At 36.2% G+C, this 26,678-nt stretch overlaps 2 protein-coding genes across 2 annotated transcripts in view; one reads left to right on the plus strand and one right to left on the minus strand.

Moving 5' to 3' along the window:
- Positions 1–18,348, minus strand: part of LOC124173312 — a 185,291-nt gene extending 166,943 nt beyond the window's left edge. Inside the window, exons 1-3 of the mRNA XM_046552831.1 lie at positions 18,270–18,348; positions 17,913–18,179; positions 17,655–17,792 (exon numbers count right to left, since the gene is read on the minus strand). Of these exons, the coding sequence (XP_046408787.1) occupies positions 17,655–17,792; positions 17,913–18,080 (306 nt within the window). The 5' untranslated portion in view covers positions 18,081–18,179; positions 18,270–18,348. The remainder of the gene's footprint in view (positions 1–17,654; positions 17,793–17,912; positions 18,180–18,269) is intronic.
- Positions 18,349–20,098: 1,750 nt separating this feature from the next.
- LOC124173313 (zinc finger protein 2 homolog) overlaps positions 20,099–26,678 on the plus strand; it is a 41,226-nt gene continuing 34,646 nt past the window's right edge. Inside the window, exons 1-3 of the mRNA XM_046552832.1 lie at positions 20,099–20,528; positions 20,643–20,780; positions 23,031–23,202. Of these exons, the coding sequence (XP_046408788.1) occupies positions 20,361–20,528; positions 20,643–20,780; positions 23,031–23,202 (478 nt within the window). The 5' untranslated portion in view covers positions 20,099–20,360. The remainder of the gene's footprint in view (positions 20,529–20,642; positions 20,781–23,030; positions 23,203–26,678) is intronic.

Genomic DNA, 26,678 nt, shown 5'->3' on the forward strand with positions numbered 1-26,678 from the left:
TTTTATCCCGCATCCATCGTTCTCCGAAGTATCGTTTTTCCACATTGATCGTGTGAAGATCGCGGTCCCGTCGTATATTTCCCCGTATCCATCGTTTGACGAAAATGAGACGAAGTGTTTTCAACGTGTTCTTAGTGGCTAATAACGAGATACACCCCCAGGAGATAGAATTACTATAGGGAGAAGCTGAGTACCGTGGGATAGTTACATTAGTGCATTTCCCAAGATCCTCTATCCCCCTCCACACAAAACTCGCCTCCCCCTTCTGAAGGTTTCCTCTTATCCGAAATAAAAAAGGACTCAGCTCGCGCAGGGATCGTATTACGAAGACCTTAGCTTCAAAAAAATATGGAGTTTAACGAGAACAATAGAAACGTGTTTCGCGCTCCCCCCGTTTCTCACCCACTGACCTTTTTCAGCCTAACTGCTTCGAATTTCCCAGTTTCTGGAGGTCAACTGCAGCATGAATAACCTATTAGCCCAAAAGGTGTCTAACAATTAATTCAGGCAATTTTATGTATTTATTAGATTGAAATATTTGTAAAGTGCACGTAATTTAAAAAGAAATGAGACCAAACGTGACGTATTTTTAACGTTATTTAAGCATTTAAAACAAGAAAGTAGTTGGAAAAATACAATGATGATTTCTGGTGAAACTCGATATCATCATAGCTGAGCTTCTCGGTAGTTAATGTGGCATTTTTCCGAAAACAAAATATCAGGTTATTATCAATTATCAATTCACGAATTATACTATAAGTCTAACTTGTCAGAGTAACTGACGAAGGGATATCTTTTCAGGATTTTTGTTTCTTCCTACCAACAATCCGAAGTCATCTGCTCATCTGGCGCTACACTAGTTAGAAAGGAATGGGTATCCTTAGGATAAAAAATTTCATGGCACAGTCATATTTATTACATAAGACAGAAATCCATAATAGCAGTGTAAATGCCGAGTGGATATAAAATAGTAAAATATAGAATCATATAAAATTCAATTATGAGCAAATCGCTCAAAAGAGTACAGAAAAAAATACAAAGCATGCTTTGCTGAGGGATGAATGAGATGTGTTTGCTCCCTTGCCAAGGGTGCATCATATCGTTAGCTCATCCTACTGCAGTGCCTGAACTTATTACCAACCTTGAATTCCCATGGTAGCCTTTTCAAATTCTTCTGTGTTTTGCAGATGATAATCATAGTCCCTGCTTTATATGACTATTACCCTAGCATTATTTCATCTACCAAGGTTACTATGATGATCCGAAGAGTTGTAATTCCATATGTCGGTATAGCAGTTTTTAATTCTGTAGTGAGCCAGGCAATAAATATCTTCGGAGTATAAAGGAGCAATTCATAGCTTGCAAACAATAACGGCAAGTTTTACTCATTCCACTGCCTATCTAAACTTAAGTACAGTGGGTATCATACCTCCCTCTTAACATACAAAAAGTAAGCCTAAAACGACCATAAACATGCTATATTCATAACATTTTGATATTTGGTGCTTTTTTAAGGGTGCTTCACAGGTATTTACTGTATTAAATGTGTATTACTTTAAGCAAACAAATATAACTTTTTAAGGTACTTATATTATTATGAAATTTAAAAAGAATTTAAGGTTTACCAATGCATGTGACTCAACAGTGTATGCAACCAGCTCCACACTAACTGATCTCTGTAAAAATTTATGTGTATTCCACAACATCTTAGTTCTCCATACCTGGATGTTAAACTTGATAATTAAGTCTACTGTCCGCTTACTATTTCATTGGGATGCATTTCTTCTCTTTTACATCTTTTATAACTTATACTATTCCTCCAGCAGTCCTTCCACAGGAGGAACATATTCAAAACTCTGCAGAAATATGATCTCTACTAGTGTTCTGATTCTATCAGATAAACTGTAGACATTGATGTATTGTTGTCAATTTATTATGATGAATTCTACCTGAATGTGATGTTTAGTATCCTCATCTGGGGCCCTAGACCCAATCCTAAAATAATCTTCAAAATTCAGAAAAGGATACTGCAGCTCTTAGGTAAAATGTCTCCTTACACAGCATGCCACCCTCCACTTCAAAAATTAACTACATTACATCACCCCTTTGTGTTCATGTATACTGCGACTGTTTGTGCAAAAACCTATATTCATAATTATGACGATTTCTTCATATAAAAAATTTTTTCTTTCTTCATTAGTACCGTTTTTGTATCTTATATACTCCTTGACATGTCTTACGTTTGTCCAAACAAGTCACTGGACCAATTAAAATATTATTTTATTATTATTGTTAATAATATTATTACCTGATCAGAGGCTTGGGACACGAGGTCATTTGTGGCCCAAATAGTGCTATTACTGTGTGCATATCCACCTCCATCATCACTGAACTCATCTGCTTTTACAGAAGGGGACCCACATGTTCTCATGCCACTCTGAGAAAAAAAGGGATTTAAATCTTCATTGATACATGTTTGCACCAATTGGTATTAGAAGCAAAAAGATCACAGCCAAAACAACAAATATAGGGTGTATGCATAATTGAAAAATTCCCTGAAAAGCTCTTCTGACCTAAGAGGAATACGGGAGAAATTCATCAACTAACAAAATATGGCCCATTACGTTACTCTGCCTTTTCAATTAGCCATAGGAAACCATTCCTAAAAAGGAACAACAAATTTATCAGCAATAATTTGAGACATCATGGTCTCATGACATATTCATTGGCAACCAAGAATTTTTGTCTACTTGGGCAGACGAAGTACGAAAAAGTTGATTTCATCCATTAAAGGTGATCATTATATTTTTTTCAATCAAAGATGAATATATAACAAGTTCCATTAAAATCACCTCATGGAATGAAATTGATGCCTCTTAACAACCACCCTGGTTTGCAAACATCTAATACCCTTTCCAAAGATAGTGAAGGACAAATCCTGAGTCCCCCTTCTCATTTACTCCATATAGTTCTCACTTCATCCAAATCTGCTACAGTTAGAATATGCCTTACATAAAGTCTTTTTGGGAGCAATTTAGGTTTGGTAGGTTTGGCTAGAAACTGCATCACCTGATTATGTGGCAATACAGCCAGCCAGAACTAACACAACCGGATTTATCATTCATCATGGAAGGTTTTTCACATTTGAAACGACTTAACCAGTAGTTGACCACATAATGAGTCATGATGGCCTGATAAAAAAAGCTGGAGGAATAGTATAAGTTATAAAAGATGTAAAAGAGAAGAAATACATCCCAATGAAATAGTTAGCGGACAGTAGAGTTGCTTCAAACATATCTTAGGACTTATGATGATGATCCGTCCTTCTGTTTTGTGGTGATTAGAAGAGAGCATGGTGGTTCTATCTTGACAAAAATGGGAAATGCCATAATGTCAGAGCCCTCACTTGCTCAGTGAGCTAAGGTGAGTGATCAGAGCATCCCCTGATAAAAATAAACTCCTCTATTAAGGAGAGGTTTACCCTCCATTGAGGGTACAGGAAGGATAGGTGTACCCTTCATGTACCCTTCAGCAAGGGTACACGAAGGGTATTTTAGAACATTGGTGGGTACGCCCTCTCCTTCCTGGAGGGTACGGGAAGGGTTTGGCCAGCCTCGATGAAGGGTACAGGAAGGATAAGTGTACCCTTCATGTACCCTTCAGCAAGGGTACACGAAGGGTATTTTAGAACATTGGTGGGTACGCCCTCTCCTTCCTGGAGGGTACGGGAAGGGTTTGGCCAGCCTCAATGAAGGGTACAGGAAGGGTAGGATAAAATAAAAACTAAAAATCCATAAATTAACGTAAAAATTTAAAAAATCGCTAATAAACTAAATAAAACGAATGGGGATGAGTTGCAACAGTGATTTCTAAAGTTATAGGGCATAAAAAAATTAGCCTTCTCGTGGTCTTGAACCCAGGACCTACATATTACAGGAACACGAACTAGAGATTAAACAACCTCGGCTATCGAGGTACTTGACAAGATTAGCTTCTCAACGGAACTTATACTACAAAATCTTAAGATGAGAATCGCACCCGGGCCTATGTGGAAGAAAGCTGTGACTTTTTTCTACCACACCTATTTCGTTTCAGAAAATAAGATCGGCATTCTAATACTGAACATCACTAGCGATGTCTCATTGTCAGCCACACAAATAGGTTACATCCTAAAACGTGAATGGAAGAACTTCTAAATGAGCTTTTTTCACACAATTACAGAAACTATTGTGAACAGTGGCGTAGTCAGGAATTTCGTTTGGGGGGGGGGTCCAAAACCAGGTGGGAAAAGTTTTGAAAAACAGGATAGTTAGTATTGGAATTCAACTTATTCAAACACTTTTCATAATCGAAAAAACTTCAATAGTCAAAGAAATATTTTTTAAATTCATTATTTTTCAATATTTTGATTTCTATTATGAAGGAAAATGATTGTGTTTTTATACTTCGGAGGGGCGGAGGGTCCGAACCCTCCGGACCCCACCCCTGGATACGCCACTGAATATGTATATTATTGTTTTCCTTAAGGAAATTTTAAAGATTAGTTGTGAAGCCCGTCTATCTTTGCTTTCAAAGACTGCTTACGTTCTTGTACGGAACTCAATACTCTTTAGCAGGTGAAAGTAGCTAAGGAGACTCTTTCAGGATATGTTTTCTTCAGTTATAAATGCTATGTCCCAAGGAAGGGTAAACGAAGGATTTTTCTCTCCTTCCCTTACCCTTAATGGTGGGTAGGGCGTGGGTTGTGCAAGGGTAACTACCCACCATGAAGGATGCCACCCTTCCTGTACCCACCATGGTGGAGTTTATTTTTGTCAGGGTCTGTATGCCCCCATTCTGTTAACAACAATGAACCACTCATTTCGAATGATTTCTTCAAGAATGACACATGTCTCTGTTAGTTGAAAAAACTTTTGGGCCAAGGGGCCAAAACTTTTGGTAATTATGATTCCCTTAATTTCCCTAGAAAAAGAAACCAGCATCGGCCAGGAAACGTCGGGGCCACCCAAAAATTTGCAAGGAAACATAGCCCTGAAGCTTTTCTTTAACTAACATGACTAACTGTGAAAGTTCTAATGAAGACTTATGACACAACTCAAGTTTACTTCTTCACATTTGACAAAGTTAGGGTAAAGGTCTGGCTTTTCTGGCAACTGGTACAGGAATATTCTGTGGAGGAAATATTCCTGTGATCATATTCCTATTCTATATTTGACAAAGGAAGGGAAAAGGTATTGTTATTATGGTACATGATATTGCATTATTCCATGGAGGACTGAATTTGTGTAGTAGCAAAAATGTGCTTAACAGAGCAAACGTAAACTTACCAAGTCATCAGTTGCCAATGGGTCCGATGCATTACTTGAAATTCCATCTGGATCCGGTGTGTACATCTCAGGATAATTACCTTCACTGAGAGGGTCTTCATTCTCCTCTTTCACAGTTACCTAGAAGATAATGCTGGATACCAATCAATGGGGTCAAAACAAAAATGTAAATAGCTATAAACGATAACAATAAAACCTCTACTTTCACCTGAGACCACTCAAGCTGGCTGAAATCATGTTTGAACAAAATTTTAGTGACAACCTAAAATGCACACCATAGTGTGGAATGCTTCTCAATGTGCTATCCACAGTATAAGTGGGAAAATTCTTCCCCTTCCAACTCAGACATTATTCTATCCTGTAGAACCTTGATTTATATTGCCATTTATAATGCATTATATGTTGTATTGAAATTGTCCACGGCACAACATGGGGGCAGAGGGATTACTGTTTTCTTATTATTAGCAAAGGAGAGAAGTAAAACCCTCATTATCTGTGAATCCATTTTGAGATAGACAGATTTTCAAGCAGTCTATGATTACAATGTCTCCTTAAGTCAGTTATTAAACAATTTATAAACAATAACTCTAATAATTTTTATTCTCTTTATGAGCACATCAAGACGTTCCATGTAAGAAAAAATTCTTTTCATCAATTATTTGAATCTACTACCGGTATCCCTCACCAAAAACTGTAGATATGTTACAAAAAACGTCATGTTAAGGAAATTTAGTGACAGGAAAGAAGCATATTACACTCCAGCAGTACAATTTCGACATTCTGGATCATTGACTGATTTGTTTGTGGGATGTTTTACATCAATGGGCATCTATGTAGTTGACATGATAAAGAGTCAGAAAAATGCAAGTGATTCAAGATTGCAAACATCCAAAATCTTTGATAGCCATTTTACACGGGTCACGGAATTGCTCAGATTAGAATGGCATTTATTTCTGAAATGGCTTGGAATTGCACAAATGCATGAACGAAATTAGAACAGGGCTATTTTGCCATCTCACACCCACCGATTGTTAAATGCGTTCTAGCATTTCCCTGCTATACACGACGAATTTTATGACTGCACCTTCGCACACACGTCAGATTCTGCTACAGAACGGTAAAAAGAGCCTCACAGCTTCGATCCTGAAACATGAAAATAGTCTCCTATGGCCGTAACGTAATGATCAAGAGGCAGTACAAAACAAATACTGCATTGGTTAACTGGAACGGAAGAAATCATAGAAGATAACCTCTCATAGAAACTTAAATGGAAACCCATTACAAGCACTCCGCTAAGAGGAAGCATTTGCAATGGATGAAGGTACTTTGCTTGGGTTTCTTTGGTTGAGGCATGTGCACTCAAACAACACAAAGGAAACTGCGAGAGTTGAAGGGACCTTGCAAAACTTCCTTTGGTTGAGAGAGACACATTCAATCAACATAAAGGAAACATGTTTCCTTCATGTTTACATTATTTGTATTGTCTTTTTTAAGATTCAATAACTAAATGAATAAGTTGAATTCGGTTCTTTATTGTACTTCCCTTGCTTATAAAAATGTAATATGAGGGTTCTGGCTTCTTCTTATGTTGAGGTCAAGCAGGAAGATTGATTGAAGAAAAAGAGAGCACGCTTGAGATTAACCTATGCTGTAGGAAAGACAATAGGCTAGAAAGGAGAAATGAGACAGTCCACCATGGGACTTCTCCATGGGATGTGTGACATTTCTCTCACAAGAATGGTGGTGTAATTAAGCTAATATTGACCTATCTTCCTAAGTAGATGAGGGCGGTCAGATTTTTTGCCTCATGTTGTGCAACTGACGGTCACATATAGGGTTCGGATTAATCTGGACATGGGATCATTCCATATAAAATCAACCAATATTTTGACCAAATGACACCCAACGACTCGGATTTTCATGAATCTTGCCATGGTCAAACATCCTGGCATAACTAGAGATTGTGTACAATTTTAGTCTCCAATTGTCAATTGTTTATGAAATATGAGCAATTGAAATTTGGGCTTGGCCCCTAAAGTGCCGCAACGTGCAACAGGTGGTGATTTTTTATTTTCATCCATAACTCCATTCCTATGAGGTGAAAAGGCCAAGATTTTTTTCTAATGCTAAGTAGTCCGCAATGATCCCACGATTATCATTAAATATTCACTGCATGAAGTTATTCGGCTGCAAAAAATAAAGTTTACAAAAAAATCTCGCTTGTACCATTTTTCATTCACAGCATCCACAGGAAAGGGCCATGCGAATACAGACTCATGGTTCAGTTAAGTAATCATTAATGTATGACCAAAGATCCTGATGAAAAAAATCATGAGTCCGACGTTCCTTTTGGTAAAAAAAATACTCATTCATGGTCACGGAAAAAACTGGCTCTTTTTCGAAAGACAGAAATTACACAATTTAGAGGAGATATGAGCTAATACTAATGTTTAAACAATATTGCATGCAGAAACTCATTATAGCGTATGCTACCGGCTCTTAGAGTAGGAAACACATAAGCAATCACGTGAATGTACTTCCCAACATACTGCTAATTTCATGCTATCTGAACTATTCGAGCAGAAGGGTTTTAATTTAAAAACCCTTCATGATCCATGGCACCCTATCACATTCTACATTCCTTCTAATCTGTTTCCAAAGACCAGATGTATTTCATATCCAGATGTATTGATATTACAGGAATGTACATTATCAAATGTAAAAAGGAACCGTCATCAAATCATTTGAATTGAGAAATTTCTCAGGTACTTCACCCTTTCCATGTTTCATCTAGTCATTCTACATCATTGGAAATTTAGGTAAAAACCGTAAAATAAAATTAACAACTTATCAATTGATTTGAAAGTGAAACTCCACTTTCTAACTGGCTGATCACATTCTAAGATGAGTAAGTGTTTTTCACAAAGTCTAAACATTTTTTTCAATGTTGGCCACTTCCTCCCTCAATAAGTAGTATGACATCCAGCGCTTGTGGTTGCAGGAGAATTAAGCACCCAGAATTTGTGTCCTAGTGGCACACAGCAAACATATCTCTCTGGCCAAGAGAATAATGATGGTGAGGGCCCTTTAGGTGTCATGAATTTAACTGAAATATCACCTTCTTCACGGTTGAGAGCTTCCACTAGTCCAATGTACCACACTGCTTGCTGTAAATACAAGATGCATAAGAACAAATAGCCAAATTATTTGGGAAATCCGTTTCAGAACAAAAATCAAATATCGTGCTGTACTTATGATCCAGGCCAGTGACCTTTGCAGTGACTTCTCCATCCGGTAAAGGCACATATTGATTAGCCCGGCCCTTATTTTTCAGAATTGCGAAAAGTTATGTTTTCCTGGTCTCAAAATGATCCAAATGAGGTCTATATTCACGTGTTAAAATTTGGTTACTTTAAAATAACGGCAACCCTAATAATCTTGACAGCAAGAACAATTTCTTAGCATAAAATCTGAACTGTTTTTGACATAGATGATGATATCCATCAACTCCTTATACGTTTCCTTCATTTGCAAGGCACTAATTAGCAGTTTCACACTTTGATATATGACACAAACACAAACTGAATGAGTCCCAGAAGCAGCAGCTATCACACACCATTTTGAATGAAGTGAACAAAATTTGGAGTACCCAATTTTTTATTGTGGGTACTGCTCTTTGAAGAGCACTTAAAGTTCCTTGAGGTTATATAAAATCAACCTCTTCTGTATATACTCATTCTTACCAACATTAACTTTATCTTTGGCTCTAGGAATCTGTATATAATTCCAGTCAAGCTCGTAAAAATATTTCACCAGCTCTACCGTGGAGATAGGAAGTGGTTTCCCAACACATGATGATGGCATAGCAGGTATTCCCTTATCATCAACTAACTTTTTTACTTGTCTCTTAGTGTTGCCTGAAACATGAAACACACACAATCCTTTTCCTAGACCAAGATAAAGGGGCCAGGGTCAAAATTTGAATTTTACCCTGCCAGCTAACTGTTGGCAATTTATTCTTTATTTTAGTCAGAAGGTCATCCAGGTTGGCTGCCTTTTGCTTGACAAGTTGACTGTCACTCTCATCTTCATCACTACTTAGATTTCCCAGGATGGATTCACTAATTTCAATGCACCAGACACTTTATAAATTAGGTAATGCTTAGCCTCTGTTATCTATCCTTTTCCATATGAGTGTCTACAATGAGAAGACAAAGAATGTAATTTCGAAAGGAGAGCAGTCTTAACCCTCCAAGCTGCAGTTTCCTTCATCTTATTTTCTATGACTTTCTACCCAGACTTAACTGATGAAAGTTTATTATCGCTTTCGTCAATGCCATTGGAAACAATTTCACTTTTACAAATTTTGGAAATTCTCATGTCACACATACAGAAAATTTTCTCCAGGCTTCACCATGATGCCTGCTGCTCTCATGGATTCACACTTTTTTAGAGGTATGGTACTCAGAAATTTCCTCACAGGACCTTTATGTATGGCAAAAGGGTACAGCATTAAATCTTATAACACTCGTATTTCTTTAAGTAGCAATGAAGATGATGAGAGCACACTGTCAACAGTGATGAAATAGGAATATTGCACCGCAGAGCAATGAATTCTCTGTCCACTTCTGGTAGTTATTTGAAATAAAAAGTTTGGGCTGTGTTTGTGTAGCTCTTTTTGTGAAATTCAGAACTGAGTTCTTTGCCAACACTGCACAATGCTATCTGTGACATGGCAAGACATACCTCAATATAAATAAGACATGTTACAATTTAAGCCTGGCTATCAATCACACACACGAGTTGCTTAGTCTGAAATTCAACACAGAATATCACTAAGGCAGCACCATATGAACGAGAATTGAATTAACTTCACTTGGACTGAAATTGGAGAAAACTTTCTGCCTTTGCATTTTATACCATACTATTAAGTTACCCAATACCCTTGTATGAGATAGCTTGTTAGGAATAGTCCTGAAAGCACAAAATTAGCAGTACGTTGGGAAGTACATTCACATGATTGCTCATGTGTTTCCTACTCTAAGAGCCAGTAGCATACGCTACAATTAGATAATGCAAGCTCCAATATTGTTTAATCATGAGTTTAAGCTTATTTCTCCTCTAAATTGTGTTAATTCTATGTGACTTGAAAAAGAGCCTTTCTTTCCCATGACCATGAATGAGTATTTTTCTGACTAAACATCCGACTCACCATTTTTTTCATCAGGATCTTTGCTCATACATTAATGATTACTTTTAACTAAACCATGAGTCTGTATTCGCATGGCCTTTTCCTGTGGATGCTGACAATGAAAAATGTTACAAGCGAGATCTTTTTGTACACTTTGTTTTTTTTGCAGCTGAATTACTTCATGCACTGAATATTAAAGATAGTCGTGGGATCATTATGGACCACTTAGCTATAGAAAATAATAATGGCTTTTCATTTCACAGGAATGGAATTATGGATGAAAATAAAAATCACCATGCGTTGCGCGTTGCGGCTCTTTAGGGGTTACACCCAAATTTCAATTGCTCATATTTCATTAAAAATTGACAATTGAGGCTAAATTGTGTACAATATCTAATTATACCAGGATGTATGATCACGGCAAGTTTCATGAAAATCCGAGTCGGTGAGTGTCATGGCCTGGCTGATTTAAAATGATATGACCCCATGTCAATTCGGATGTGACGTCAATTTTAAAAATTCTACAACAAGAATACTTTTATAACTAAACTTTTATATTATTGTATCTTCCTATATATTTTGGTCATTAATGAGCAATTCTTTATAGATTTTTTTAATTTGATGGTTTCCTTAAATATGTGTTTAGAAAGAAACAAAATAAACATTACCTCAGTTAAAATTTAAAAACAGAAAACTTTTAAAAATGAAAAATTGCTTGAAAAAGTAATATACACAAACAAAACACAAAATCACAATGCTGATAATTACTTTACTCTATATTGTGAATTTGCAATTACGTTTCAAGTGTCCTGCTTTTCCTCCATGCATCCTTTCTTTTTGTCCCTTTCGCACCTTGATGTCGGGAGGAGCCAGCGTGCATTTTTATTCATAGCACACCTGCTGGTGGGTACAGTGCAGATGTTTGTCCAATATCCACGTGGATTTTTGAAAAGTGGGAAATTGTACTTTTCATTGAAAAAATTGATTACGTGTATTGAAAATCTGTTAATGGCTACCTTGCTAGGCGTAAAAAATGTAAAAATTGCTTGAGAAAATTAGGTCCATGAAATATATATATCATCATAGATCTAATCAATTTTTACTTATCTAAATTATGAAATTGACGCTATATTTCTTCTTATCTTATTTTAAAAACATTCAGTGCGGAGCAAGTCAACTGACAGGCTCTGCCAGTCAAGCCAGGAGTCCTCTATCGGCCTTGGTATGTCATTAACATCCAATCCAAGTTCTTCGATCGTGTGTATGACCTTCAACAAGGATCCCTCTTATAAACCGTGTGCACCATTTGTAAAAAGCAGTGCTTGAACGGAAGGTATGTAATGGAAAACTCCCTGTGATTTTCTTTCTTATTTTATTGACCAATTCTGATGACTTTCACGAAAATCACAGCCACATTGAATGTGAAACATGTTAATAGCTAACAAGATGATACAAATAAATAAAATGCTTAAGAAAATTAGATTCACAGAAAAATACATAAATTCACACCGAAAATTAATTTTATTGATCCAACTTATAAAATTGACGTTATTTTCCAAGTGGCTTACTTTTCCTCTAATCTCTTTTTTATTATGGTGCTGTCCTCCTTTTTCATCTCATTGCATCTGGGGGTCTATGCTCGAAACTGCTCGACTTATCCGAGTGCTCGGCAACAAAGGAAGTGGTAATGTCGAGTGGTATCCCGAGTCCAGCGGAGATCGGTATGCTAGAGACAAAGTCGGCCGAATGCGACATAGGTTGCTCGAGTGACTCAAAGGGTGAGTGGCAACGTCGCAGAAACGAGCGCTCAAGAAGTAAACAACAGCTAATTTCAAATAGCAACAGCAAATTTGTGTGACAAATGAGGCTCTGAAAACGCCATAGAATACTCAGCAGCCCATGAAGAAGTTAAAAAGAGTTGATCACAGTTGTGTAAGATATTTACGATGTTTAATTAAACTGCAGACTCAATTTCTTATATCCAGTTGGTGCGATGTGGTTCGTGTTTGGAGATTTTTCTGTTTTTCTATCGGATTTTTTCTAGCCTAAGTAAATAAGCGATTATATTCAAGGGTTCAAAAGTCGTCGATGGAAGAATATCGCTAACTTTAGGTGCTCAATATTTCGATTTTAGAGTATAACTGTCTTGAAGAGGATTTTGTGTGCTACATAGTTGTTTACCTACGCCTGTAATGATTATACTCTCGTGATTAGTAGTGACAAAATTATTTTTATCGGTATTGTAACAATGTACGTTCATCTTCAGCCATGGCTTGTTTACATCATTTGCCTCATTGTTCGCCATAAGTCCACGACTTTCAAAAGGGTAATTTTTTAATACGGAAACCTTTATGTCGTTTAAATTCAATTTTGGGCCATTTAAAATAGATTCATTGACAAAAGCATAGATTACGTGGATGTCATAGAAGGAATCATCACCAACATTGTGATTGTGAACTCATGTGACATACTTTACAGGTTCTAACATCAATTTCTTGTGCAATGTTCATGTAAGTGTTAATGTTTGCATTTTGTTACCATTTGCATGATACTTCAAACAACTTAGCTTTGATATGACTCGGACTAAATATACTGGATTGATGTAAATTTGTGATATACTGCTGAAGAATTGAAGGTTTACCAGTGTTGAAATGAAATGTGTGTAGTTTTATGATGAATAACTCATTAAATGTTTCCTTGTTTCGAGCATCATTCTGTTAATTTGCTCCTTTCTTCCCTTTGAATACATGGTACGTACTCAGTCGTCTTATAATCAAAAAACCTATTTTTAAGTACCGTAAAGCATTTGGTTAGTATGGTGAAGTAAATTCAGCTTTGCTTGAAACGATATTCATGAGCAAAGGTACCGGGGTCAATGAGTGAGAGGATCTTTGCGATGCCAATTGAATTCTTTTTGAATGTGGTAGCAAGATGCATTTTCAATTGCAGCGATGCTGTCTGTGCCCATGAACGAATGCTCGCAAGGGTATTTACGAATGTAGGATAGCTACTTTCATTATAAATCCTATTTTCCGCTGCTCACGAATGACATTGAAGTTAAGTAGAAAGTGAACAAATTGTCCATGAAAATATTTCAGTAACAGTGCATCAATCCCACTTAGCAGCCCACTCCCTTTTGTTGAAAATTTAATTATATTATAATTTCATTTCGGAACCAAACTTCAAGAGTCAACATGGACACCTATCGCCTTTGTAATAATTTAAAAGCGAAGCAATATGTTACATTCATAAAAATGATGGAATATAGATAATGTAAAATACCTAACACTATTGGGACGGATATCGTAATATTGGCAAAGTTAATTACTGCTCCCACTACGTCAGTTTTAAGCTTCGAGAAAGATTAGCGAACATACTCCTTAAAGGCATTAATTTATAGACCTTTTCTTCGCTGAATGAAATTCCCTCTGTCCTTTACTGTAATTGAATTTAGATCAACTATTACTCCATTTAAATGTAATCACTTAACTCGGCCATAGAAATGCCTTAAATCATAGACTCAGGTTGAAAGTGACCCACTGGACCCAACATTACTTTGGGTATTTTTGTGTAAGCATTACAAATATACATGAAGATAAATATACATTAAAATCAACACCATCAATAATCATTAAATGAACCGGACCCTAAAATACGAGTTTATGGCATGAGTCACTTCGGTAATGCATCTGCCAGCCGTAGATTGATACATAGCAGTGTACTAATCCTGCACAACGAATGACTGGTAAGGTCCCTCAGCATAAAAGCAAAGCGACGTAAAATCCTTAGGCGTTAAAATGATATGGAATTATGACCAAAACTCTGGAATAGTGTTATATCAATTAAATTCCTCGTAGGAGAATAAAATCATCACATCAAAGTCATAGCTAATGGTACGTAGACAATCTTCTACAATATGTTTCGAGCACTCCTATAGTTTCCTAAGTCAATGCCGAAGATCTTGTCGATTCCCACACAAAACCGCGTAAGCTGTCGATTAGGTCCACTGTAAGTTATTCGTTCAGCCCGTATAAATGCACGAATTACCTGTGTTCTAATAGAAATTAATTTTTACAAAATGGAAATCTAACCTCATGGAATCCTAAGCATCTAATTTTGCCAATTCTAGCTCTCTAATTGCGAGCGCATGCAGCAACCATGCATCCATTATGATGAGCACTAAGCACTCTGCTGGCACTCGAAGGGTAATTCAAGGGGTCTCGGCCACTTGACTGCCCGTGCTCGGCTGCAGTCATGCACGGGATTGTCGCATTCGTCTCCAAGGAGCTCGAGCATACCAAATGGCCAGAGCACTCGGCTCCGTACCACGTGACCTGCACACGACAATGAACTTGTGAACGACTAAAATTTCGAGCCCCCCAGGTCTCCCTAGTCACACAAGCAAGGGTGACTTCCCGTAGAAATGCTTTCAGTTACACTCGGCTAAAGCAATTTTGTCTAGCAACATAGTAAATATCAATAAATTAAGGTCGTGTAACAAGTGTTTCACTTTGGATGAGAATAAAACTTACCAACATACTATCTCTGAATTGATGGGAGTCTGGCACAGGAATGTATATTTCAGTCCTTTGGACTGAATGAGTGAGATGTGAGGTGCCTTGTATCTCATCTTGAATGAAATCTTTTGTGTCAGCAGAAAACCCCAGTTCGTCATCAGTTGCCTCATCCCCTTGGATACTCTGTGGAGAAAGTAACTGTGATAAACTCACCTCCTTCAATGACAAAAAATGAAGCATACTCCTAATATTGATGAAACAGGATTTTCAGTCTGATATCCAAGCATTTGCATAAAAATTGACATGTGTCTCTAAATTAATAACTCAAAAGCTAAATAGCTGCTAATCCAAATTAGGCTAGAAGATACTTTGTATTCTCATTTTACATAGTGCCTGTATCACATCCTTGGGGCAACGGAAACAGAAAATAAATGTTTTCAACAATGGTGTCTTAAAATGTGAACCTTTCATGTAGCATATGTTTTTGATTAATTTCTATTGTGATTGACCTCTTGTTTGTGTGTGCTCAAAAATGAACTCTGTGATAAAAGAGGTACATCTCATATGTTGGCCACTTTCTGAGGGGGAAAAGTATGAGATCATATGTCTGATCCTGGATGGGAGTGTTATAGGAAAGTGCTATTGAGGAGAAGAAAATGTTCAAAGTCACAAAACATCAAAGATGGGACATCAGTTAGAGATATTTGGGACCACTTTCAATGGGCAAGAGAGCAATGCCTGAACAGCCAATGTACTGAATAGTGTAGGGCACATCAAAGAACATAAAGAGGAATCTAAGAAATTCTGACAGCTCCACATGAATAGTCTGGTGGATGAAACCTTTAATAATACAGGAGATTTTTGATTTTCAAATCACATCACTTATAAAAGTATACACAGTTAACATGCTATTTGAGTTCTACATATATGTGAAAAGTTCTTGGCCAAAGTAATCTGCATGAATTTGAAAGTAAAAAAGAAAAAAAAACACAAAACATCAAATTCATTCCATTCTGTGCTCAAGAGTTAATTTTTGACTATATAATCATAATTCGTTAAACAAAATTTACTTACAAACTGGAATAACAATCCATTCCCTGTTCAAAGAAATGCTTACAAAAATATTTTCCTGGAAAGGTAAATAACTAACAAAATTACCTATCTATAAAATTATGTAGGTTTAAAGAAACTGTCCGCAAAATTTATCATAATTATCAAAATACCCAGGGCCAATTTTACACAAAAAAACTTTCCTGAACAACCCCTAAAAATGAAGGTTATGATATGGCAAGCCACGATAGTGAAGACTGTTACATGGGTTAACCATATCAATTAATAAGATATGGTATTTCACCGAATAAGCCATCTTTAAAATCAAATAATAAGAGCACATCACATTCAGTGCATATCATAGTTGGTATTCATAGAAATAGATCTTAAGAATTTAATATCACAAAAATTTGAAACAGAGAATGCAACTTTAACTAATGGATTATTCAAATAAACTTTATTTTTACTCATAAAGAAAATTAGTAGTAATAGCTGAAGTTATATACATTATTCTAGCTCAATATACTCATAATAAAAAAAAATTTATGCAAAAATAAAAATGTAAATACAATCTTGTATCAAAGTAACTAACAAACATACTAACATATTGATACTTAAAAGATACGTCACTTCTATCACCTTATCATTCTTGATTCTACGTCGATTGTTTACAAGGTTTGTAATGACATTTTTGCAACATTCATCTCCAAAGTTCAAACATAATTTTAAACACTTATGCATTCATTGTACCTCTCCTCTTTTCGCATTATAAGCCGTGTAAATTGAGAATAGTTTTTGAACCATCAGGTATATATTGTTATAAAATAGAGAAAACATCAATAATTCACATTTTGTGTGTGTGCAGTTAAGCCTATGATTGGACACCAACTTACAGATCCATTTCAGTTCACCCTTACAATTAGCAGGAAATGGTAAGAGATTTTTTGTTCACTTTAACATGCTTCGGTTACCCAAGTGAGTAAATATATTAAAAGGTATTGTTTCACAGCGTAGTGGATTCATTGCCTTTTATGAGTTGGTGAACTTGAATGCCCCACTTCCCTACCATGTTAGCTATGATTGTTTTACAAACACATACTCGAATGAGACAGCAAAACCTCTTTGCGTATCACCACTGAAACATCAACTGCAAGGTAACAAGCACTTCGCACGGAGATTGAGAAACACAGATTGCGGGAAACTGGGCTAGTTTCACTATTTTGTCAACCATTTACGACGGCCTTTAAAGTTCTCCAATATAAGGACTTAACAAAAATAATGCTCCATTTATTTTTTATCTCTAATCCAAGTACTTTATAAAATTAAGTTAGATTCACCACTTTCAAGAAGTCATGCAATATTGTATATCTCAAGTCGTGGCATCAAGAGAATAATCAATCACAACTTTGAGCAAATCCAATCAAACAAGTGCTTTGACAAGTTGAATCCACAAATAATGATTCACGTGGATTTCTCACTGCTGTCGACACAAAACAAAGACTCTCACTTAACATTTTCCGAAACATACCATGCACCAGTCTTCATAAGAGAATAAACGAAAGTACTCACCCTAAAGCAATTCACCCCAGAAAGTTTTCTCAGCTTTGCGTCCGATTGTAAACAAGTCATTTTGAAAATACTGAATTCCGTGAGCTTTTTCAAGCATAGTGGACACAGGGTGGTGGGCAGGCCATCTCCCACAGCAACCTAAGATAGAAATCAACACGCTATACATTGAAGAAGTGCGAAATAATGCTCATAACACGGAATACAGATAGCATCATAAAAAAAGATAAATCAATAAGATGCAGGTAACGTGTCACTTACTTCTAAACCGAGTAAACCATATATAGCATCCTTCACAGTCATTCTGCAAGCTACGTTGAAAGTGAATATATTGTAATAATAATCATTATTCTTCATGCATAGTCTGCATAAGGTACCCACAGAATCCCTTTCTGATGAAGCGGTGAAAATCCCGGCGCTACGATTCATGTTTTAATTTCAATCACTCATTCAATCTTCAAATATGTTTAATCGTCGATGAAATCATTAACACACAACAGACTGAGATCTCCTGATTCGTCACGGGAGCTACAATGATTTCAATGATACAACATATATTTAGAATGCTTACGGTGAAAGATAACTTCAAATTTTAATATTTAAATTACTCAAAATCACCTCAACGATAAAATACACAGCAAAATTGATATTATGGTTGACCTTGTTCACTGTAATAAAATGTTACTATAAGATCATGAAATAAAGATTGGTTTGCTTTGGCTGAGTGTTAGTTTTCATTTTTACCGCTAGAGACTGATATTCATAACAGGCCACTAATCAAGGCGCGTTCCGGCAGAGGTGAAAATTAAGTAGGAGACTGAGTTTGCCAAGAAATTGAATAAGGCTAGTATCTTTATATTCTTGGAACTTCAAGTGTTGTTCTCCCTTCTCTCTTTATAAAATATTACACTCAAAAGATCACTTACAAAATTCAAATCAAAAAGATGTTTTCTAAGGCTTTCTTTCAAAGTTATTTTTGTGTCATTAACGTATTTTCCTGAATAAATATCAGTTGAAATATAATGTATCATTTACAGAGATAGTTTTTCACCTTATCTACTCTTTGCAGACTTGTTTTAATGTTGCTTCATGGAAGACTTCTTCCAAGGTTGCTCTACCCATATGCCTCTAAAAATTCTACCATTGTATAGTCGTTTCATGTGAGAAGGAGGAGCCCCCTCCTTCTTCCATGGTCGTTAAATATGTCTTATCAACACCGTGCAGCACTGCTATGCTTCCAATAGCATTAATATTGCTTGCATATGCCGGGTCTACACTAGTAACTTAAGTGACTACTTAAGTTGGCTCTGTATTTAAGTTGGTAGTGTAGGTGTCACCAGCTTCATTTAAGTACACCTCCACTTAAGTCATCTTAGAACCCAACTTAAATTGCGTAGGCAACTGTTTCCGCACGGTTGAAGCTCTTCATGTGTTGTAAATGGCACATAAATACCCATCTCACGTCATCCCGTTGATTATGTTCATGCATGCATGTTCATGATTATGTTCTAAGTTGTGCTGTATTGTATGATGTGGTTATTGAGCGTTCTATTACGTTAGTTAATTTCTAGTGTTGGGAATATTAATTCGACGAATTTATTTTGTAGTGTTTCTCATCTTATTGTTGGTTTTATTTCCGTGAAAACTAATTGCTATGCCTGTTGCTCACGGTGAAACTCGATTTATAAAACTTAGAAACGTTTTAAGGAATTTTAAGACTGACAATGAGACGACGGCAGAGGATCCGGTAAAACAGTTTATTTTCCATGGTGTCATAATCGAAAATAACGTAAACGAATGCACTCAGTAACTTCCCACACACTGTTATTGAAACTATTGCATAGGGCTTTAATGTTAGTCCTAGGGATGCCGAGGGAGATAAGATGTGGCGATTTCATTTGACGTGGGAGGAATTAATGGTTGAAATTTAACATCAATGGTTTTAATAAAGCAGTGGAATTTGACTAGCAATAAGTGTTTTTGTTTACGTTATGAATATGTCATTCCACGAAGTCACGCTTAGTAATTCTAAATTCCTATGGCTCCATCACCTCTCGCCATATAGCGTTCCCTCAGGAACTGAAATCGGTCTTTCCTTTTAACCTTCTGAATCCAAAATGGTTAATTCACGGAGTTTGGAAGTTTATTTCAAATAACAGTCGCTTTGGATCAAAGAATCACTAATTGCTCTCCTAGACCTTCATCTGTCAACATAACTGATTCCCGATATAGACAATCACGGTGCTGAAGTCGACTTAAAGCTCAAGTGTAGCTACCGCACCATATTTAAGATTATATTTAAGTGAAGTCACTTAAGTTAAGTGTGTAGTGTAGACAAGGCAATAGTCTTAAATGAAAAGTCTCCTCCTTCTTCCATGCTACTGCCGGTGAATTTCGGAACGCGCCTGGATTAGAGGCCTGCTATGTATCTGTGCCTCTAGCGGCCAAAATGTAAACTAAATTTTAGGGAAAGTAAACAAATCTTTGCTTGCATGATCTTATATAGTCGTTGTTGCAGAGAATTGCAAGGTCAACCGTCTTATCCATTTTGTTGTGGTGTATTGTTCCGTTGAGGTGCTTATGAGTTATTTAAATTTTAAAATTTAAACTTGTCTTTCACGAATCTGAAGACCTCATTCTGTTGCGCGTTGATTATTTCATCGACGATTTAACATATTTAAAGATTGAACGAGTGATTGAGGTTTAAACATGAATCGTACCGCCGGGATTTTCAGCCCTTCACCAGGAAGGAATTCTGAGGATACCTTGTGCAGACTATGCATGAAGAATAATGATTACTTTTACAACATATTCACTTCCAACGTAGCTTGCAGAATGACTGTGAAGGATGCTATAAATGGTTTACTCGGGTTAGAAGTAAGTGGTTCGATGCCTACAACTTATTATTTTTCTTTGTCATATTGCTTAAGTTATTCTCTTTCAGTAGTTTCTGCTCTTCTTCTATGTATAGCGTGTTGATTGCTTTCTTAGGTTGCTGTGGGAGATGGCCTGCCCACCACCCTGTGTCCACTATGTTTGAAAAAGCTCACGGAATTCAGTGTTTTCAAAATGACTTGTTTACAATCGGACGCAAAGCTGAGAAAACTTTGTGGGAGTGATTGCTTAAGGGTGAGTACTTTCGTTTATTCTCTTTTGAAGACTGGTGCATGGTATGTTTCGGAAAATGATAAGTGAGAGTCTTTGTTTTGTATCGACAGCAGTGAGAAATCCTGTTGAACCATTAGTTGTGGATTAAACTTGTTATAGCAGTTGTTTGATTGGATTTACTCAAAATTGTGATTGATTATTCACTTGATGCCGTAACGTAGGAAATAGAATGTTGTTTGACTTTTTGAAGATGGTAAATCCAACTTTATTTTAAAAAGTGCTTTGAGTGGAGATAAAAAATAAATAGATCATTATTTTTGTCAATGGAAAATACTGGAGTACTTTCAAGGCCGTCGTACATGTTTGACGGAGTAGTGAAACTAGCCCAGTGTCCCGCAAGCTTTGTTTCTCAATCTCCATGCAAAGTGATTTTTACCTTGCAGTTGGTGTTTTTGGTGGTGATATGTAAAGAAGTTTTGATGTCTGATTCAGCCATGTGTTTGTAAAATAATTATGGCTAAAAAAGGCAATGAACCCACAACGCAATGAAACAATCCTTTTTAATAAATGTACTCACCTGGGTAACCGAAGCATGTTAAAACGAACGAAAAAATCTCTTACTGGTTCCTGCTAATCGAAATTGTGAACTTAAATTCAGCTGAAAGTTAGTGTCCAATCATAGGCTCAACTACACACACACAAAATGTGAATTCTTGAGGTTTTCTTTATTTTTAATAAAACATACGTGCTGACAGTTCAAAAACTTCTGTCGATTTTCACGGCTTGTTATGCGAAAAGATTAGAGGGGCAATGTATATAGAAGTGGCCCAGTATTTGAAATTAAGTTTTAGCTTTGAACTTGATAGTTGCAAAAAATGTCATTACTAACGTTTTAAACTATAACATAAAATTAAACACAATGAGAAAATGGATGTGATGTATCTTTTGAGTAGCAGTTTGTTTAGTTTGTTGGACAGTTACTTTGTTACAGGGCAATGTTTACATTTTTATTTTAGTAAAAATGTATGTTGATATGAGAACATTATTTTTGCTTAAACAATCTATGTCACTTCAGCTATTACAAATAATTTCGTTTTTGCATAAAAATAAAGTTGCTTTAAATAATATATTAGTTAAAATTGCATTATGCGTTTGAAATTTTGGTGTTTAAAATCCCTAGGTTTTTTCTTTGAATACCAACTAAGATGATCACTGAATCTAATATTCTGCATAGTTTTGGGGTTGTTGAGGAAAAATGTTTTGTGCTAAATTTACACTCAGTATTTTGATAATTATAATAAATTTTGAGGTCTGTTTTTTTTTAACTTCAATATTCTATTCAGATAAGTAATTTTGTTAGAAATTTAACTTCATTAGTGATTCTCTGTACAGGGAATGGATTGGTGTTCCACTTTGTAAGTAAATGTTGTTTAATGAACTAGTTGTTTTAGAATTTTTTCTGATAAAATTTCAACTCAATACAGGTTTCTTTGGCGAAGAAATTTTTCACCTAAATCTAGAGCTGAAAAAGCATGTTAGCTGTATTTACTTTTTACCTTACTAAGCGATGAGATTTAAAAATATAAAAATCACCTAAATTAGTAAGGTTTCGTCCACCAGATGATTGAAGTGGACTTGTCAGAATTCCCTAGATTCTCATTTGTCTTCTTCGCTATGCCGTACACTACTCAGTGCATTGGCTGTTCAGGCATTGCTCTCTTGCCCGTTGAAATTGGTCCCATATATCTCTAATTGCTGTCTCTTCTATAATGTTTTGAGTCCTAGAACAATTTTTTCTCCTCTTTACCGCTTTTCTTAGTCTCCCATCCAATATCAGGCTGATGATTTCATACCCTTCTGCCTAAGATAGTGGCCAAAATATGAGATATATCTCTTCTCTCCCTGGGTTGGTATTTGAGTACATAGAAACAGGAGTTCAATTCCAATAGAAATGAATCAAAAACATATTCCACATCAAAGATTCACATTTAAAGACACATATGTTGAAAAATGTTGTGTATTTTCTTTCTTCCATGCCTCATGTATGTTGTAATACGGCCACTATGTGAACTGATTATAGCAAGTATTTTCCTGCCTAATTTGGTTTCAGCAGCATAAAAAAGCTTTTGAGTTTTGGATTGAGAGAAACATGTCAAGCTTTACAAAAATGCTTGGATATCACATTGAAAATCCTATTTTATCAATAGTACGAGTAAGCTTCATTTGTTGACATTGAAAGAGGTGAGTTTATCACAGTTACTTTCTCCACAGAGTATCCAATGGGATGAGACAGCTGATGAGAATTTGGGGACTCCTGCTGACACAAAAGACTTCATTCAAGATGAGATAGAAGGCACGTCACATCTCACTTGCTCAGCCCAAAGGACTGAAATATACATTCCTGTGGAAGACTCCCAACAACTCGGATCTAATATGTTGGTAAGTTTTATTCTCATCCACAGTGAAACCTGAGTTTAATGACCCTAAGTTGTTGACATTTACTCGGTTGTTTGACGTAAGTGGCTTTGTGCTGTGTATATGGATGCATTTCTACAGGAAGTCACCTTCGCTTGTGGGAATAGGGAGACCAGATGCCATGAGGTGAAAATGCAGGGCAGCTCCCTATTAAATAGGCAATAAGAGGAAAAGTAGGCCAATTGAAAAATAATGACAATTTTATAGTTTGGAACATTGAAATAAATTTGCAGTATGATTTTATATATTTTTCTGTGTATCTATTTTTCTTGAGTAATTTATGTATTTGTATAAGCTAGGTAGCTGTTAACACATTCAATGCGGATGCGATTTTCAAGAAGGTCGTCAGAATCGGTGGATAAAATAAGAAAGACAAAGAGGGAGTTTTCCACAACATACCTTTGCTTCAAACACTGCTATTTACATAAGGCGTGCACGGTTCGAAAAAGTGTTCCTTGCTGGAGGTCATACGCACAATCAAAAAACTTTGGAATGGATATTAGTTGCTTAAAAAGGTGGAGAATGGCCTCCTGGCCCGACTGGCAGAGCACTTGTATTAACTAGCTACATATATTGACTTGGAAGGGACTACGTCAATTGTCATGTTCCACACGGAATGTGTTGAAAATGAGGTAAGGAGAAAGAAGGCAACTTGAAAAATAACGGCAATTTCACAAATTAGGGCAGTATAAATTAATTAGACCTATGATTTTGTAATATTTTGTGGAAAATTTTTTCTCGAGCTTTATTTGCATTTTTACAGCTTGCTAGGCACCTGGTAACAGATTAACTATGCACAAAATCATGATTTTCAATAAGAAGGAAAATGTCTCATTCATAAAAAAATCCACCCGGATACCAGACGAATATCCCAACTCTATGCAGTGGTAGATGTTTTATGAATAAAAATGCCTGTTGGCTCGGCCAGACATCTAGTGAGAAAGGATTAAAAGGAAAGGATGTATGGAGGATAAGCAGGGGACTTGAAACGTAATTGCAAATTCATAATTTAGAGCAAAAGAAGTTAATTAGCACTGTGGTTTTGTTTTTGTTTGTGGGTCTTACTTTTCAAGCAAGTTTTGCATTTTGACAATGCTAAGTTTTTAACTTTTACTGAAGCCATGTTCCAATCCACCGTAAATGCACTTGCGCTCTACTCAGCACTTTTTGATGGTCACATTTGGGAAGTGATGTTGTCACCTATTGAGATTCCAGTCCACTACGGTCCTGCTCTTAAGAGCGCATAATCGAAGAGCACGAGAGAGGGCAAGGATTCACCCTTACTTGCTCTTCAACACGTTGGCTATGACCGCTAGAGGTAGAAATTTCTGTTCATTATGTGAATTCGGATAGAATATGATTGGAGGTGGTGAATTGGTTCTTTAAATGGTTCATAATGAATAGAGTGGATATTAAATCCAAGTTAATCTAGGTTACATGTGATTCTCTGTGTCCAGTGGCCGGGAAAATCGGGAATTGTGATTGAATTTTAAGAGTCTGGAATTATGCATGAATTATTCTTGAAAATTTTCTCCAGCCTGGCAGTTAAATTCATTTCAGGCATAATTTTTAGTTCAACGCCCATTATCTGGTGTAAAAAGTGTTTGTCATAATCGTAAGTGCAGTAGCTGAGTGGAATTTTTACAGCTGCATCGAACCATTAAAAGTCAGACAAGACTACAGAATCGAAATTCCTAGCACTATTGTCTCAAGTAAGATTCAAAAATTGGTGGAATAGGACAGGTGGCATCAGCATCTAGTTATGATGTTGAAGTAGCTTCTTGACTTGCATTGAATAAATTGAAATGATCAAATTAAATATGATTATGAAGTGTGTGTTAACTGATCCATTCCTTTGCCTTATAAATTTCTTATCTATCACAGAAATCACGTAACATCAAGGTGAAAAGTTTCCCTGGAAAAATCACAAATAACAGAAGAATTTTTCTGCTTTGGTTGGCTAGACACCCTAAATTTTTCAACTTACTGCATGTGAAATGTTGTGATGGGTAGCTATTCACAGTGATTAATATTTTAAATTTTAAGTACGCATTTATTAAATTGTTTTCTGTTTTAAAACCACTTAAATTTTTCTGAACCTTATGCTTTACGAAATTGGTGTCCAAAATTAATAAATGTTTTGTGAAGTGTAATGTTTACAATTGCATCCACTCCTTATTGTCACTGCTGTATTTTATATGTTATCACTTCCACATTTACATTTAGTGCAGTAAATATTGCAATAATTAATAGACAACAGCAGTAACATTCTCTTAACGCCAAAATTCACTTGTCAACTTTTTTTAGTTTTAAAATCGCCACTGTACAGTGGTGGCACAACTTGCAGTCGGAGCAGGAAAGAGCAAAAGAGCCGATAAGAGTGTTAGAGCACAACAACATAGGGTGCACCCTATGGATTGGAACACGGCCTGAGGCAATGTTTAGTTTGTTTCTCTCGGTGGTCCACTGGGTTGAAATTAGGGAAAATACCGTTTCTGCAGTTGTATTTTACCGTGGTAAGCTTATGAAATATTCAGAAATTTTGTTGAGAGTTCTGAGTGGCTATTAACACATTTATATACTTATAATAATGATTTTCAAAAAGGAGGACTCTTCACCATTCTTAAAAAATCAGCCCAGGCACCGTATCTATAAAGGATGACATGTCTAGACCAACCCAGATGTCTGGTTACCCTATATGAAGGCGTCATCAGTACATCATTTCATTTCATTTATATACGGGATTACCCATTAACGATATTCTTATGTATAACATCACAGATGATAGACCACAGAAAAGATGAAACACACATTTAATGATCCACTCAATAATAAATTTAAAAATGTATGAAGAATTCCACATCAATGAACCAAATATATAGGCAGATACAATAATATTAATGTTAAGTTATGAAAATGTTCTCGTAGTAGAATTTTTTAAATTGAGATCATGTCCTAATTGACGTGTCCATATTAATTGGAAAATCTGGTCACCCTGTGTGTGACCATCAGTTGCACAACATGAGGCAAAAAGTGTAACCGCCCTAATCTACATAGGCATGTGTGTGGATCTTAGCTTTCTTATACCACCATTCTTGTGAGAGAAATGTCACACATCCCATGGAGGAGTCTTATGGTGGACTATCTAAATTCTCCTTCCTAGCCTATTGTCTTTGCTTCAGCATAGCTGAATCTCAAGATTGCTCTCTTTTTCTTCAATCAATCTTCGTGCTTGACCTCAGCATAGGAAGTAGCCAGAACCCTCATGTAGCTTTATTATAAGTAAGGGAAGCGTAATTAAGACCCAAATTCAACTTATTCATTTAGTAATTGAATCTACAAAAGATAGGTGGATAAAGCACAAAAATAGTCTTAAATAGTAATTTAAGCATGAAGAAGCACGTTACATTTATGTTGCGTGAGTGTGTGTGTCTCTGAACCAAA

This window comes from Ischnura elegans (assembly GCF_921293095.1).
Source record: "Ischnura elegans chromosome 13 unlocalized genomic scaffold, ioIscEleg1.1 SUPER_13_unloc_4, whole genome shotgun sequence".
Lineage (NCBI taxonomy): Eukaryota > Metazoa > Arthropoda > Insecta > Odonata > Coenagrionidae > Ischnura > Ischnura elegans.